General features: G+C 49.6%; 1 protein-coding gene across 2 annotated transcripts in view; it reads left to right on the forward strand.

Annotated features, from left to right (window-relative positions):
• The window catches only part of CPAMD8 (C3 and PZP like alpha-2-macroglobulin domain containing 8), a 117,985-nt gene that overhangs the window by 42,396 nt on the left and 60,733 nt on the right, over positions 1-14,856 (forward strand). For both annotated transcript variants that reach the window (XM_032268715.1, XM_032268713.1), the window contains exons 14-18: positions 4,843-5,032; positions 7,679-7,851; positions 9,068-9,217; positions 9,942-10,103; positions 13,691-13,833. In XM_032268715.1, the coding sequence (XP_032124606.1) occupies positions 4,843-5,032; positions 7,679-7,851; positions 9,068-9,217; positions 9,942-10,103; positions 13,691-13,833 (818 nt within the window). The remainder of the gene's footprint in view (positions 1-4,842; positions 5,033-7,678; positions 7,852-9,067; positions 9,218-9,941; positions 10,104-13,690; positions 13,834-14,856) is intronic.

A 14,856-nucleotide genomic window follows, 5' to 3' on the forward strand; every position in this document is an offset into this window, starting at 1 on the left:
TTTCAAGAGGTGCCAGAAAATGTAATTTATATTTAGTGTTTGCATGCATGCGTGACTGCACAATTGTATCACACATGTGTGACTACGCATCAGTGTGCAGTGCATTTGGGTGTGTGTGCACACTCACCCATGTGTATGTACTTGATTTTTAGAGGTTTCACTATGTTGCCCAGGCTGAACTCCTGACCTCAAGTGATCCTCCGCACCCCACCCTCGCAAAGTGTTGAGATGACAGATGTAACCACCACATCTGGCTCCACTATTGTTAATAATTGGGTTATTTATCTTTTCTTTGATGAGTTGTGAAAGTTCTTTATAAATTCTGGTTACTAGCCCTCATCATATGTGTACCTTGCAGACATTTTCTCCTATTCTATGGGTTATCTTTTCACTTTCCCGACAGTGTCCATTAGTACAACAAAAAAATTTAATTTGGTGAAACCCAATTTTTCTTTTTCTTTTGCTGCTTGTACTTCTGGTGCCACATCTCAAAGAAACCATTGCCAAACCCAAGGTCATGAAGATTTATCCCTATGTTTTCTTCTGAGAGTTTTATAATTTCAGCTCTTACATTTAGGTCTTGGATCGGTTTTGAGTTAATTTTTGTATATTGTGTGAGGTAGGGATCCAAATTTATTCTTTCTTTCTTTTTTCTTTTTTTTTTTTTGAGAGAGGACCTTGCTCTGTCACCCAGGCTGGAGTGCAGTAGTGTGATCATAGCTCACTGCAGCCAATCTCCTGGGCTCAACCTCCCACCTCAGCTTCCTAAAGTGTTGGGATTACAGGTGTGAGCCACCACACCCAGACCAACTTCACTCTTTTGCATGCATTTATTCAGCTGTCTCAGCACCATTTGTTAAAAAGACTATACTTTCTCCATGGAATGGTCTTGGTACCCTTATTTCAAATCAGTTGCCTTTAGCTGTCTGGATTCATTTTAGGGTTCTCACTTCTATCCCATTGGCCTCTATGTCTCTCCTTATGCTGGTACTACACTGTCTTGATTACTGTAGCTTTGTAGTAAGTTTTGAAATTAGGATGTGTGAGTCCTCCAATGTACTCTTCTTTTTCAAGATTCCTGAGTCCTTCGTGTTTCCATATAAATTTTAGGATCAGTCTTTCCATTTCTGCAAAAAAGGCCATTGAGATTTTGATAGGCTTCCCCTAATGCTAACATCTTACAAAACCATGATCCATTTGTCATAGCTAAGAAATCAACACTGGGCCGGGCGCGGTGGCTCAAGCCTGTAATCCCAGCACTTTGGGAGGCTGAGGCGGGTGGATCACGAGGTCAAGAGATTGAGACCATCCTGGTCAACATGGTGAAACCCCGTCTCTACTAAAACTACAAAAAATTAGCTGGGCATGGTGGTGCGTGCCTGTAATCCCAGCGACTCAGGAGGCTGAGGCAGGAGAATTGCCTGCACCCAGGAGGCGGAGGTTGCGGTGAGCCGAGATCGCGCCATTGCACTCCAGCCTGGGTAACATGAGTGAAACTCCGTCTCAAAAAAAAAAAAAAAAAGAGAAATCAACACTGGACATCAGTGTTAACCAGACTCCAGACTTGATTTGGATTTCCCCAAGTTTTCTCACTCATGGCCTTGTTTTCTGGTCCAGGATCACCATTAGGGTCCCACATCACATTTAGTCATCACGTCTCCTTGGTCTCCTCCAATGTGAAAATTTCTTAGTCTTTTCTTCTCTTTCATTACCTTGACACTCTTTTTCCTTTCTTTTCTTTTCTTTCTTTCCTTTTTTTTTTTGACCGGGTCTTGCTCTGTCACCCAGTATATTAGTCTGTTTTCATGCTGTTCATAGAGACATACCCAAGACTGGATAATTTATAAAGAAAAAGAGGTTTATTGTTATTTATTTATTTATTTTGAGATGGAGTCTTGCTCTATTGCCCAGGCAGGAGTGCAATAGTGTAATATCAGCTCACTGCAGCCTCTGCCTCCCTGGTTCAAACAATTCTCCTGCCTCAGTCTCCTGAGTAGCTGGGATTACAGGCACCTGCCATCACGCCTGGCTAATTTTTGTATTTTTATACAAACAGTATGGGGGAAACCCAGGCTGGAGTGTGGTGGCACAGTTATGGCTTACTGCAGACTTGACATTCCATGCTCAAGTGATCCTCCCGCTTCAGCCCCCCAAAGAGCTGAGACCATAGGCTTCTGTCACCACACCCAGCTAATTTTTAAATATTTTTTGTAGAGATAGAGTTTCGCCATGTTGCTCAGGCTGGTCTAGAACTCCTGAGCTTAAGCAATCTGCCTCCCTCAGCCTTCCAAAGTGTTTAGGATTTCAGACATGAGCCACCACACTCAGCTGATGTGTGTTCTTTTTGCTGCTCAAAATTTCCAAATTTGGCTGTGGGAGTCCCTTAGGGCCAGCATTAGTGCGTTCAAAATTAGGAAACAGCATTTATTTTTATTTTTTTGGAGACAGGGTCACTCTGTCACCCAGGCTACAGTGCAGCGGTACGATCATGGCTCGCTGCAGCCTTGACTTCCTAGGCTCAAGTGATCCTCCCACCTCAGCCCCCTGAGTAGCTAGGACTACAGGCATGTGCCACCATGCCTGGCCAACTTTTTTTTTTGTACTTTTTGTAGAGACATGGATCTCACTATGTTGCCCAGGCTGGTGTCCAACTACTGGGCTTGAGCGATTTGTCCACCTCAGGCCCTCAAAGTGCTGGGATTACAGGCGGGAGGCACTGCGCCTGGCCATAAACAGTTCTTAGGACCCTTCCTTCCTTCCTTCCTTCCTTCCTCCCTCCCTCCCTCCCTTCCTTCCTTCCTTCCTTTCTTTTCTTTTCTTTCTTTTCTTTTCTTTTTCTTTCTTTCTTTTCTTTCTTTCTTTCCTCCTTTCTTTTCTTTCTTTTCTTTTCTTTCTTCTTTTCTTCTTTTCTTTCTGACAGAGTCTTGTTCTGTTGCCCAGGGTGGAGTGCAGTGGCACAATCTCGGCTCACTGTTACCTCCACCTCCCCAATTCAAGAGATTCTTCTGCCTCAGCCTGCTGAATAGCTGGGATTACAAGTACATGCCACCACTCTTGGCTAATTTTTTGTATTTTTAGTAGAGATGGGGTTTCACCATGTTGGTCAGGCAGATCTCAGACTCCCGACCTCATGATCCGCCCGCCTTGGCCTCCCAAAGTGTTGGGATTACAGGCATGAGCCACCGTGTCTGACCTTCTTCTGATGCCAACTGCTGAGTTTGGGGGTCCTCACACCACTGCAGTTTCTTTAATTCTCTAGAAGAATTAACATGACTCACTAACAGCTGTTCTACTTACAGTTACAATTTATTACAATAAACAGTACACATTAAAATCAGTGAAGACGAGAGGCCAATGATGTGGAGTCCTGAAGAATTCTGAACGTGAACTTACTTTCATTTGTTCTCTCTGTATAGAGTCAGGGATGGTGTTATTTTCCTACCTGTGACGTGTGACACCATGCGTGGTGTGCTGCCAAGCAGGGAAGCTCCCCGGAGCCTTGGTGTCCAGATGATGTTTTTTTGTCTGTTTGTTTGTTTGTTTCTTTTTCTTCTTTCTTCTTCTTCTTCTTTTTTTTTTTTTTAAATAGAGATGAGGTCTTGCCATGTTGCCCAATCTGGTCTTGAACTCCTGGCCTCAAGTGATCCTCCTGCCTCAGCCTCCCAAAGCACTCGCATTGCAGGCATGAGCCGCCACACCCAGCCTGGTGTCCAGAGTTTTTGTCAGGGCTCAGTCACGTAGACATAGATGACCTTTTGCTTGCATGACTAATCTCATTCCCCAGCTTCTCCACAGGTTGATCTGATCCTGCATGGTCCAAGGCCCCTCCCAGAAATCATATTTATTACTACCTACTGTGACCCAAAACCCCAAGTAGACAAGGACACTTTTTTTTTTTTTTTTTTTTGAGACAGAGTTTCACTCTTATCGCCCAGTCTGCAGTGCAATGTCGTATTCTCAGCTCACTGCAACCTCTGCCTCCCAGATATAAGCAATTCTCCTGCCCCAGCTTCCTGAGTAGCTGGGATTACAGACATGTGCCACCACGCCTGGGTAATTTTGTAATTTTAGTAGAGACGGAGTTTCTCCATGTTGAGCAGGCTGGTCTCGAACTTCTGACCTGAAGTGATCTGCCCGCCTCGACCTCCCAAAGTGCTGGGATTACAGGCGTGAGCTGCCACGCCTGGCCAAGAAAGACACCCTTATCAGGCACTGAATTTTTTAGATCACCTCCCAGGAGCTATGGGCAAAGGCGAGCCCTCTCTTTGGGCCAGGTTCAATTCTTTATGGCAAGACACCTTACTGAGGGCTTTCACACCATCATCACGTTTCATCTGTACCGCAGTCCTGCAGAGATTTGAGCCTCAGGCTGTATACAGAACTAGGGGCCACTGGATGGATGCAGTGGCTCATGCCTGTAATCCCAGCACTTTGGGAGGCCGAGGTGGGAGGATCACCTGAGGTCAGGAGTTCGAGACCAGTCTGGCCAACATGGTGAAACCTTGTTTCTACTAAAAATACAAAAATTAGTTGGGCATGTTGGCAGGTGTCTGTAATCTCAACTACCCAGGAGGCCGAGGCAGGAGAATCACTTGAACCCAGGAGGCAGAGGTTGCAGCGAGCTGAGATCGCACCATTGCATGCCAGCCTGGGTAACAAGAGTAAAATGCTGTCTCAAAAAAAAAAAAAAAACAAAAAAAAAACTGGGGCCAGGACTCGATGCTGGGTGCTCCGCTCCCTCAGCCATCCCAGCCTCCCTCTGGCCGCAGAGTGGCTGTCTTCCTGTGGTGGGCTGCAACGTTGGTGACAGGCAGGGCCCTCCATGCTGCGTGTCTTCCATAGGTTGGGGAAGAAGCCTACTTTTCTGTGAAGTCCACATGTCCCTGCAACTTTACCCTGTACTATGAGGTGGCTTCGAGGGGCAATATTGTGCTATCGGGCCAGCAGCCTGCCCACGTCACCCAGCAGCGAAGCAAGCGGGCGACCCCTGCCCTGGAGAAACCGATTCGTTTAACACACCTTTCTGAGACAGGTGAGCCGGGCAGTGGGGAGAAGGTTCCTGTTCTTCCTTCCATCCATCTGTTTATTCACCTGTCCTCTATCCTTCCATTGGCCCACTATCCATTCATCCATCCATCCGTCTATCCATCCATCCATCCATCCCCGAGACTGAGATGGGTGCTCCTGCAAGGGGCGACAAGGCAAGACCCAGCAGATCAGGGAGTCTGCCTTGGGATGGAGGGGACACATCCTTAACAATACCAGCCTGGGTCCAGGAGGACAGTGACCAGTGGCTGGAAGTGCAGAGGTTCAGGCCCCAGGCTTGTCTCACTCTGTGTCTGCAGGGCACAGGGACAAGCCAGCCACACCGACGGGGCCCTTGTGCTGGCCTACACTGTGCTGTCGCATCTTTGCCCTGGCGGTTCTGTCTATGAGTCCTCTTCCTCTTCCCTTTGACTCCATGTGCTCCTCATAAAACTGTCCTGTCAGGGGACGTCTTAGTCCCCCTCCTCTTCACAGCCCTTCTGCCCAAGACAGGATCCCCAATTTGGGCACTATAGTCATCTACAGGGACTAGGTCACTCTAGAGTGGGGGTGTCCTGTGCGCTGTAGGGTGCTGAGTAGCGTCCCCCCTCTCCCCACCAGAGGCCAGTAGTACCAACTCTCCACAGTAGGATGACCTAAAAAGTCTCCAGATGTTGCCACTGTCCCCAGGGGGCAGCGTCACTCCCAGGTGAGAATCACTGAGATAGGTAGGTAGATGGATAGAATGATGGGTGGATAGACAGACAGGCAGGGTCTCTCAGGCTAAGGCAAGGTTTCTCAACCTTGGCACTATCAACATTTGGGTGGAGGCACTGTAGGATGTTGAGCAGTGTCCCTGGCCTCCACTTGGATGCCAGTAGACCTATAGATGATGGCGGAATGGATCAATGGATGAATGGACAGATGGGAAGATGGATGGATGGATGGATGGATGGTTGAATAGATAGATGAATGGATGGATGAATGGACAGAGAGATGGATAGATGGATGGATGAATGGATAGATGGATGGTTGGAAAGAAGGATGGATGGACAGATAGATGGATGAACAGAAGGATGGATGAATGGACAGATGGATGGATGAATGGATGGACAGAAGGATGGATGGATGAATGGATGAATACTGGATGGGTGGATGATTGGATGAATAGATGGATGGATGGATGGATGGATAGTGGATGGGTGAATGATGGATGAACAGATGGATGGATGGATAGTGGGTGGATGGATGGGTGGATGATAGATGGATAAATAGATGGATGGATAGTGTGTGGGTGAGTAGGTGTTGGATGGATGAATAGAGGGATGGGTGGATGGATGGATAGTGGTGGTAGGTGGTTGGATGTGTGGATGATGGCTAATGAATAGAGAGATGAGTGGATGGTGGGTGGGGAGATGAATGGGTAGATGGTAGATGAATGAAGAGATGGATGGATGGATAGATAGTTGAGTGGATAGATGGATGGAATGGATAGACAGACAGACAGACAAGTTCTCTTTCTTAGGCAGGCTTTCTCCCCATCTGCACTGTCAACATTTGGGGCCATCCCATGCACTGTAGGATGTTGAGTAGCATCTCTGGCCTCTACTCACAGGAAATCTGTAGCATCCCCTCCAGCCGTGACAACAAAAAAAAATCTGCAGACATTGCCAGCATCCCCTGGGTAGCAGAATTGCGTTGGCTACCCAGAGTCATGCTTTGGGCGTGGTGCACCTGCATCCTCTTGTTCTCTTCTGGGTGAAATAACAGGGGCTTTATGTTTTCCCAGAACTCTTGTCCAGGGCCAGCCCTGGGCAGGGACCTCATACTCTGCCCCCACTTAACCCCACTGCAGCCTGGGATGGTGGTGGTTCCACTGTGTCCACCTGCAGATAAATGGGCTGTGACTTGGGGTGGGGGTGTCAGGGACTTTCCCATTGCCTACTGGGGCCAGAGCCAGAATTTGACCCTCAAGGCTGATTGAGTACCCACCTCCTCCTGTTGGCCCACTTCTACCTGTCCCTCCTGTCCACTGGTGGCTCTGAGCTCTGCACAGAACCAGCTGACAGATGGCCCATGCTGGAACTGGGAGCCTTTCTACTCTCATTCTCCTGCTGTAGAGCGTTTGGGAGCACCTGGATAGGCTTCTAAGATCCTCTGTCCTTTAAGGATCATTTACCCACAGGGAAGGAAGCGTGAACTCTGTTCAAGTCAGCAAATAACGGCTGCCTGGGTCCACTGGCACCCGGCCTCAGCAAGACAGAACCAGTCAGAGGGAGGGATGGGGTTTACGGGCTTACTGGGCGGCTGGAGTGGTACTGCCTAGACAGGGCAAGGTGGTTTTGCTGTCCACGGAGGAAGCAGAGGGCTGGTTAGAGAGCAGGGACCATGGTCCCTAACGGAGAGGGTGATTCTAGGCAAATTTCAGCCTGCTCTGTAGGAGCCTATGATGACCCTGGAGCTGAGTCAATGGGAAGAGTCGGCATTGACGGAGGATGTAGCCTGGGAAGGGCATTTCAAAACTAGAGAGCAGAATTTCTCAATGCGTAGACAGGAGTATAGAGCAGAACAACGTGGGGCGGAGCTTGAATGGCGGAGAATGCATGTCAGACACGGAGAATTCACCACCTCACTCTACTTTTGCTCACCTCAGAGCCCCCACCAGCCCCAGCAGCCGAGGTCAACGTGTGCGTGACCTCTCTTCGTCTGGCCGTGACCCCCAGCATGGTCCCCCTCAGTCGCCTGCTGGTCTTCTACGTCAGGGAGAACGGAGAGGGGGTTGCCGACAGCCTCCAGTTTGCAGTCCAGACCTTCTTTGAAAACCAGGTAGAGCATCGTGCACCAAACCTGGGGCACAGCCAGGTGCCATGAGGGCTTCTCCAAGGTGCTGGCCAGGAGGTCTGTGCGCACCTGAGACTCACGTGGTGTCGCAGATGACATAAGGAATTGTGGGAACATGAGTTGCATCTTTACTGAAGCATCTCCAAAAGTCACCCAAAAGGAGATTGCATTCACAACACATAGGGAAAGCCATCAGCTGTTATCTGCCTTTGCTGAATTCAGGATTTAAGGGACAGTGCTTGTTTCCATCAGCACCCTCAGCCTCCTGTCCCTGTCCTTGCAACTTCTTCTTCTTTTTTTTTCTTGAGACAGTCTCGTTCTGTCTCCCAGGCTGGAGTGCAGTGGCACGATCTCAGCTCACTTCAGCCTCTGCCTCCCGGGTTCAAGCAATTCTCCTGCCTCAGCCTCCCAAGTAGCTGAGACTACAGGCACGCACCACCACATCTGGCTAATTTTTGTATTTTTAGTAGAGATGGGGTTTCCCCATGTTGGCCAGGCTGGTCTCAAACTCCTGGCCTCAGGTGATTCACCTTCCTCTGCCTCTGAATGTGCTGGGGTTACAGGTGTGAGCCACTGTGCCTGGCTCCTCCCTGCAACTTCTAAACAAACTGCCACATGCTGTCCGCCGGCACCCGCCTTCCCATCTCTCCCTGTCTCTTCCTTTCCCCTTTTTGGTGTCCACCACATAGTGACCAGCTGCCCATCACAGTGTGGGACCAGCTCCCTCCACGTGGCGAGGCCAGGTTCCCAGCTGAGCTGGCAAAGACCGACTCTCCTTGTGGGCAGGGGGTGGATGGGTGGGGTGGAAGAGATGCCTCTGGATTGGACCAAACCTGGATTGAACCAAATTTCTTTTTGTTTGTTTGAAACAGAGCTTCGCTCCTGTTGCCCAGGCTGGGGTGCAATGGCGCCATCTCGGCGCACTGCAACCTCTGCCTCCCGGCTTCAAGCAATTCTTCTGCCTTAGCCTCCCTGGTAGCTGGGATTACAGGCGCGCACCACCACGCACCACTTTCAATTGGCTAATTTTTGTATTTTTAGTAGAGACGGGGTTTCACTATGTTGGCCAGGCTGGTCTTGAACTCCTGACCTCAGGTGATCTACCTGCCTCGGCCTCCCAAAGTGCTGAGATTACAGGCGTGAGCCACCGTGCCCAGCCAGCTGAACCAAGTTTCTTATCCCTTGCTGCATTTGTGCCCAGGTTTCAGTGACATATTCAGCAAACGAGACCCAACCTGGAGAGGTGGTTGACCTGCGGATCAGGGCTGCAAGGGGCAGCTGTGTGTGCGTCACCGCAGTCGATAAAAGTGTCTACCTGCTCAGGTCTGGGTTCCGGCTGACTCCTGCCCAGGTGAGCAGAGCCCTCGGGCTTGGATTCTGGCACCTCCAAGGGGCCTTACCTTCTCTTCCTCTCCCTTTCCAATAAATGAAGAGCTGCGTTTGAATCCAGATTCGCTTTCTCCATCGGGTTCATTTCTCAGGGAACCCGATGGGTGTCTGATAAATCTGTGCTGCTGCTTTAGTGCAGTTGCAAGATCAGGGAGTCAAGGTCATCAGACCTTTGCAACATGACATTGGACCGGGTCTCGTGTCTCTGGCTCCATTTCGCGCATCTTATTTTTAGAGTTCGGGTCTTGTTGTTCTGTTGCCCGGGCTGGAGTGTGGTGGCGTGATCATAGCTTACTGTAGCCACCACCTCCTGGGCTCAAGCGATCCTCCCACCTCAGCCTCCAGAGTAGGTGGGACTGCAGTCATGCACCACCACGCCTGGCTAATTTTTTCTATCTTTTGTAGGGATGGGGTCTTGCTGTGTTGCCCAGGCTAGCCTCAAACTCCTTTGCTCAAGCCATCCTCCTGCCTCAGCCTCCCCAGTGGCTGGGATGAGAGGCGTAAGCACTGTGCTTGGCTCCTGTTTGCCCATCTTAAAATAGGCTAATGCTACCAGTGCCCACGTCCTGGAGGTTGTCATTATGTGATAAAAAGAGAGGGGGGTGAGGGCACGCTGCACCCACGAGAGCCAGTTTGGGTTGTAAAGAAAACTTCAGCTGACCAGTCTCTGTCCCCTTTGCCTGCAGGTTTTCCAGGAACTGGAAGATTATGATGTGTCTGATTCCTTTGGCATGTCCAGGGAGGATGGTCCTTTTTGGTGGGCTGGGCTGACAGCTCAACGACGCCGGCGCTCCTCCGTCTTCCCGTGGCCCTGGGGCATCACCAAGGACTCTGGGTTTGCCTTCACCGTAAGGAGAGGTGGTCTCAGATCCCCCTGCCCCCTTCTAAGGTCCTCTTGCCTAGAAATGAGAGTCTCAGAGATCCAGAGATGGTTTGGAAAGGAAACAGAATTGGAAGCTTTTCTTTCTTTCTTTTTTTTTGAGATGGGGTCTCGCTCTGTGGCCCAGGCTGAGGTGCAGTGGTGCAGTCATAGCTCACTGCAGCCTCAAACACCTGTGCTCAAGGGATCCTCCCACCCCAGCCTCCCAAGTAGCCAGAACTACAGGTGCATGCCACCACACCTGGCTAATTGTATTTTATTTTTTTGTAGAGATGGGGTCTCACTCTGTGGCCCAGGCTGGTGTCAAACTCCTGGCCTCAAGCAGTCCTCCTGCCTCAACTTCCCAAAGTGTTGGGATTACAAGCATGAGCCACTGCACCCAGCCTTCCAAACTTAACTTTTTCTTTTTCATTTCTCCCCAATGAAAGCTCACAAGCAGATCCTTCCAATGTGCAAAGCCGTGGTGAACAGAATGATAAGCTTGTCAATGGTCAGGTTCAAATGGGTAACTTGAGCTTGTGATGGAAAGTGTTATGACATTGACATGCTTTGCTGGGAGGAAAACCTCATTGGGAGCTGTGGGTGCCAGGAGCTCTTAATGCTGCCTGGGCTTTGATTGATTTGGTTATGTGTCTGACAACTTTCAAGCAGAAGGTGGCTGTGTTCCCACGTGGCAGTGGTTCCAACCTGCACAGGTGGTCCTCCTGCCTCAGCCTCCCCAGTCACTGGGATTAGAGGCGTGAGCCACTGTGCCCAGCTCGTTTACCCATCTTAAAAAGGGCTAATGTGGCCGGGCACAGTCGCTCACGCCTGTAATCCCAGCACTTTGGGAGGCCAAGGCAGGTGGATCACCTGAGGCCAGGAGTTCGAGACCAGCCTGGCCAACATGGAGAAACGCTGTCTCTACTAAAAATACAAAAAAGTTAGCTGGGCATGGTGGTGGTTGTCTGTAATCCCAGCTACTCAGGAGGCTGAGGCAAGAGAATCGCTTGAACCCAGGAGTCGGAGGTTGGGGCGAGCCAAAATCGTGCCATTGCACTCCAGCCTGGGTGATAGAACGAGACTCTGTCTCAAAAAAAAAAAAAAAAAAGACACAAAAACCAAGAAACAAAAAAAGCACTAATGCTACCAGGTGCCCATCTCCGGAGGTTGTCATGATGTAACACGGATGGAAAGGGGTTGGAATGGAAGCATGCTACGCCCTTCAGGGTCACACGGGGTCACGCCTTAGGGTGCTGGTGGTCTCCACTCAAATTCATGTCCCATTGGAGGGTACCTTTCATTTCAGTTTTAAAAGTTATTTCAGGCTGGGTGTGGTGTCTCACTCCTGTAATCCCAGCACTTCGGGAGGCTGAGGCGGGCACATCACTTGAGGTCAAGTGTTCAAGACCAGCCTGGCCAACACGGTGAAACCCTGTCACTACTAAAAATACAAAAATTAGCCGGGCATGATGGCGGGCACCTGTAGTCCCAGCTACTTGAGAGGCTGAGGCAGGAGATGCGCTGGAACCAGAAGGTGGAGGTTGCGGTGATCACCCACTGCACTCCAGCCTGGGTCGCTGAGCGAGACTCTGTCGCAAAACAATAAATAAGAAATGAGAAAAAATATTTCAAAGGCATCCTTCCCTCCCTGACCTGTGCTGCTTTTATTATGAAATTTTCCAAACATGCAGAAAAGTTGAGCAAATTAGACGACAGACACCCATGTACCCACCACCTAGTTCCCACAGTTCTATTTGCCAAAAAAAAAAGACCTTTTTTTTTTTTTTCCTTTTTTCCTTTTTTTGAGACAAGTTCTCACTTTGTCACCCAGGCTGGAGTGCAGTGGTATAATCTCAGCTCACTGCAGCCTCGACCTCCTGGGCTCAAGCAGTCCTCCCGCCTCAGCCTCCTGAGTAGCTGGGCATGCAGACACACACCATCACACCTGGCTAATTTTTTTATTTGTAGAGATGGGGTTTCACCGTGTTCCCCAGGCTGGTCTCAAACTCCTGGGCTCACTGGATCCACCTGCCTCGGCCTCACAAAGTCCTGGGATTATAGACATGCAACACTGCACCCAGCAAAATAACCGCCCCCCCCTTTTTAAAATAGCATTTTAGTTATGAGCATGTGAGCTGCCTGGCAGTTGGAACCCCAGGTCCCTGTCACCTTCTAGAACTCAGAGGTGACGCCTCTGAGTCAGAGGAATTGGGTTTAAATTTCTTATTCATGGCCGGGCGCGGTGGTTCACGCCTGTAATCCCAGCACTTTGGGAGGCTGAGGGAGTGGATCACAAAGTCAAGAGATCAAGACCAGCTTGGCCAACATGGTGAAACCCCGTCTCTACTAAAAATACAAAAATTAGCCGGGCATGGTGCTGTGTGCCGGTAATCCCAGTGACAGAGTGAGGTATCGTCTCAAAATAAATAAATAAAATTTCTTACTCACAAATTCAAGTCAGTCCAGGCTAGAGTGAGTCTTCTCTTCAATCCAGTTGCTCCCAGTCATTAGTACAATGATAAAGGAGTCACTGCATAGCCGGGTGTGGTGGTGCATGCCTGTAGTCCCAGCTACTCAAGATGCTGAGAGGGGAGGATCGCTTGATCCTGGGAGTTTGAGGCTGCAGGGAGCTGTGATCGTACCACTGCACTCCAGTCTGAACCACAGAACGAGACCCTGTCTCTAATGATAAAAGAGATCATTGCATCCCACAGTCGGTCCTTGGTCAGGGTCACGTACTGAGTCCACGGATTTTCCTTCTTTCTAAAGAGTCTCACTCCATTACCCAGGCTAGAGTGCAGTGGTGTGATCTCGGCTCACTGCAACCTCCACCTCCTGGGTTCCAGCGATTCTCCTGCCTCAGCCTCCGAGTAGCTGGGATTACAGGCACCCGCCACCACGCCTGGCCGATACTTTTATTTTTAGTAGACATGGGGTTTCACCATGTTGGCCAGGCTGGTCTTGAACTCCTGAGCTCAAATGATCCTCCCACCTTGGCCTCCCAAAGTGCTGGGATTACAGGCATGAGCCACCGTGCCTGGCCATGATTATCTAATTGAGATGAAATTCATATAACATAAAACTCACCATTTTAACATGTGCAGTTCAGTGGCATTCAATATAATCACAGTGCTGTGCAATCACCACCTCTTCCTAATTCCAGAACGTTTTCATCCTCCAAAAGGAAACCCTGTCCCCAGTAACAATCACTCCCTATTTCCCCTCCCTCAGCCCCTGGCAGCCACCAATCAATCTGCTTTCTGTCTCTATGGATTTGCCTGTTCTGGGTGTGTCATCTCAATGGAATCATGTAACACGTGTCCTTTTGTGTTTGCGCCATTTGATTTGGTTCCACAGGTCAAATGTGCTGTTCTCTCTTCACCCTGGATGGTCACTGGGTCCCATGTTCTCCCCAGCCTGTGCCACCAAACCCAGAATAAAAGAATGATGCCCCCAAGGCTGCCAAAAAGTGATGCTGGGACAGTAACCACAGGGTGATTCATTCCCCTACGCCTCTGGGGGCTGTCAGCATCCACTTCCCCACCAATGGTTTGGGTGTTGTCTGTTGCCTAGGAAACAGGACTGGTGGTGATGACCGACCGAGTGAGCCTGAACCACCGGCAGGACGGTGGCCTCTACACTGATGAGGCTGTCCCTGCCTTCCAGCCCCACACAGGAAGCCTGGTGGCAGCGGCTCCTTCCAGGTACCCCCCCAGGTAATGGCTTATACCTTGAGCAAGCTTTTCTAACCCTGGCGCTATTGACATTTGGGGCTTGTCTTAGTCCTTCCTGGCTGCTGTAACAGATAGCTTATAAACAACTGAAATGTATTTCTCATGTTTCCAGGGGCCGGGAAGTCCAAGAACAGGGCACCAGTAGATTTGGCACTAGTGAGGGCTCACTTCCTGCTTCACTGATGGTGTCTTCTTCTTTCTTGCTGTGTCCTTATATGGCAGAAGGAGTGAGGGAGCTCTCCAGAATCTTTTTCTTTTTTTTTTTCTTTCTTTTTTTTTTTTTTTTTTTTTTTGAGATGGAGTCTCACTCTGTTGCCCAGGCTGGAGTGCAGTGGTGCGATCTCAGCTCCCTGCAACCTCCATCTCCCAGGTTCAAGTGATTCTCCTGCCTCAGCCTCCCGAGTAGCTGGGATTACAGGCACGTGCCACCACACCCAGCTGATTTTTGTATTTTTAGTAGAGATGGGGTTTCATCATGTTGGCCAGGCTGGTCTCGAACTCCAAGTAATTCACCCGCCATTGCTTCCTGAAGTGCTGGGATTATAGGTGTGAGGCACTGTGCCCAACCTGGAAGAAAATTTTAACTAAATAACAAGTGTATTTAAAGTATAGCGTTAACAACTGCTATCACTAAGTTTGTTTTGTTTGTTTTTGAGATGGAGCCTGGCTCTGTTGCACGAGCTTGGTTCCTGCAACCTCCATCTCCCAGGTTCAGGTGATCTTCCCGCCTCACCCTCCCGAGTAGCTGGGATCACAGGCCCTTGCCACCACACCCAGCTAATTTTTGTATTTTTAGCAGAGGCAAGGTTTCACCATGTTACCCACACTGGTCTCAAACTCCTGGCCTCAAGTGATTTGCCTGCCATGGCCTACCAAAGTGCTGGGATTACAGGCATGAACCACTGCATCCGGCCTGGAGTCCCTTTTTTAAGGGCCCAATCATCCCTTAGAAGCCTCACCTCAACACCATCACCTTGGAGGTTAAGATTTCAACATACGAATTTT

The sequence above is a fragment of the Sapajus apella genome, unplaced genomic scaffold (genome assembly GCF_009761245.1).
Source record: "Sapajus apella isolate SASKATOON/1434 unplaced genomic scaffold, GSC_monkey_1.0 scaffold185, whole genome shotgun sequence".
Taxonomy (NCBI): Eukaryota; Metazoa; Chordata; class Mammalia; order Primates; family Cebidae; genus Sapajus; species Sapajus apella.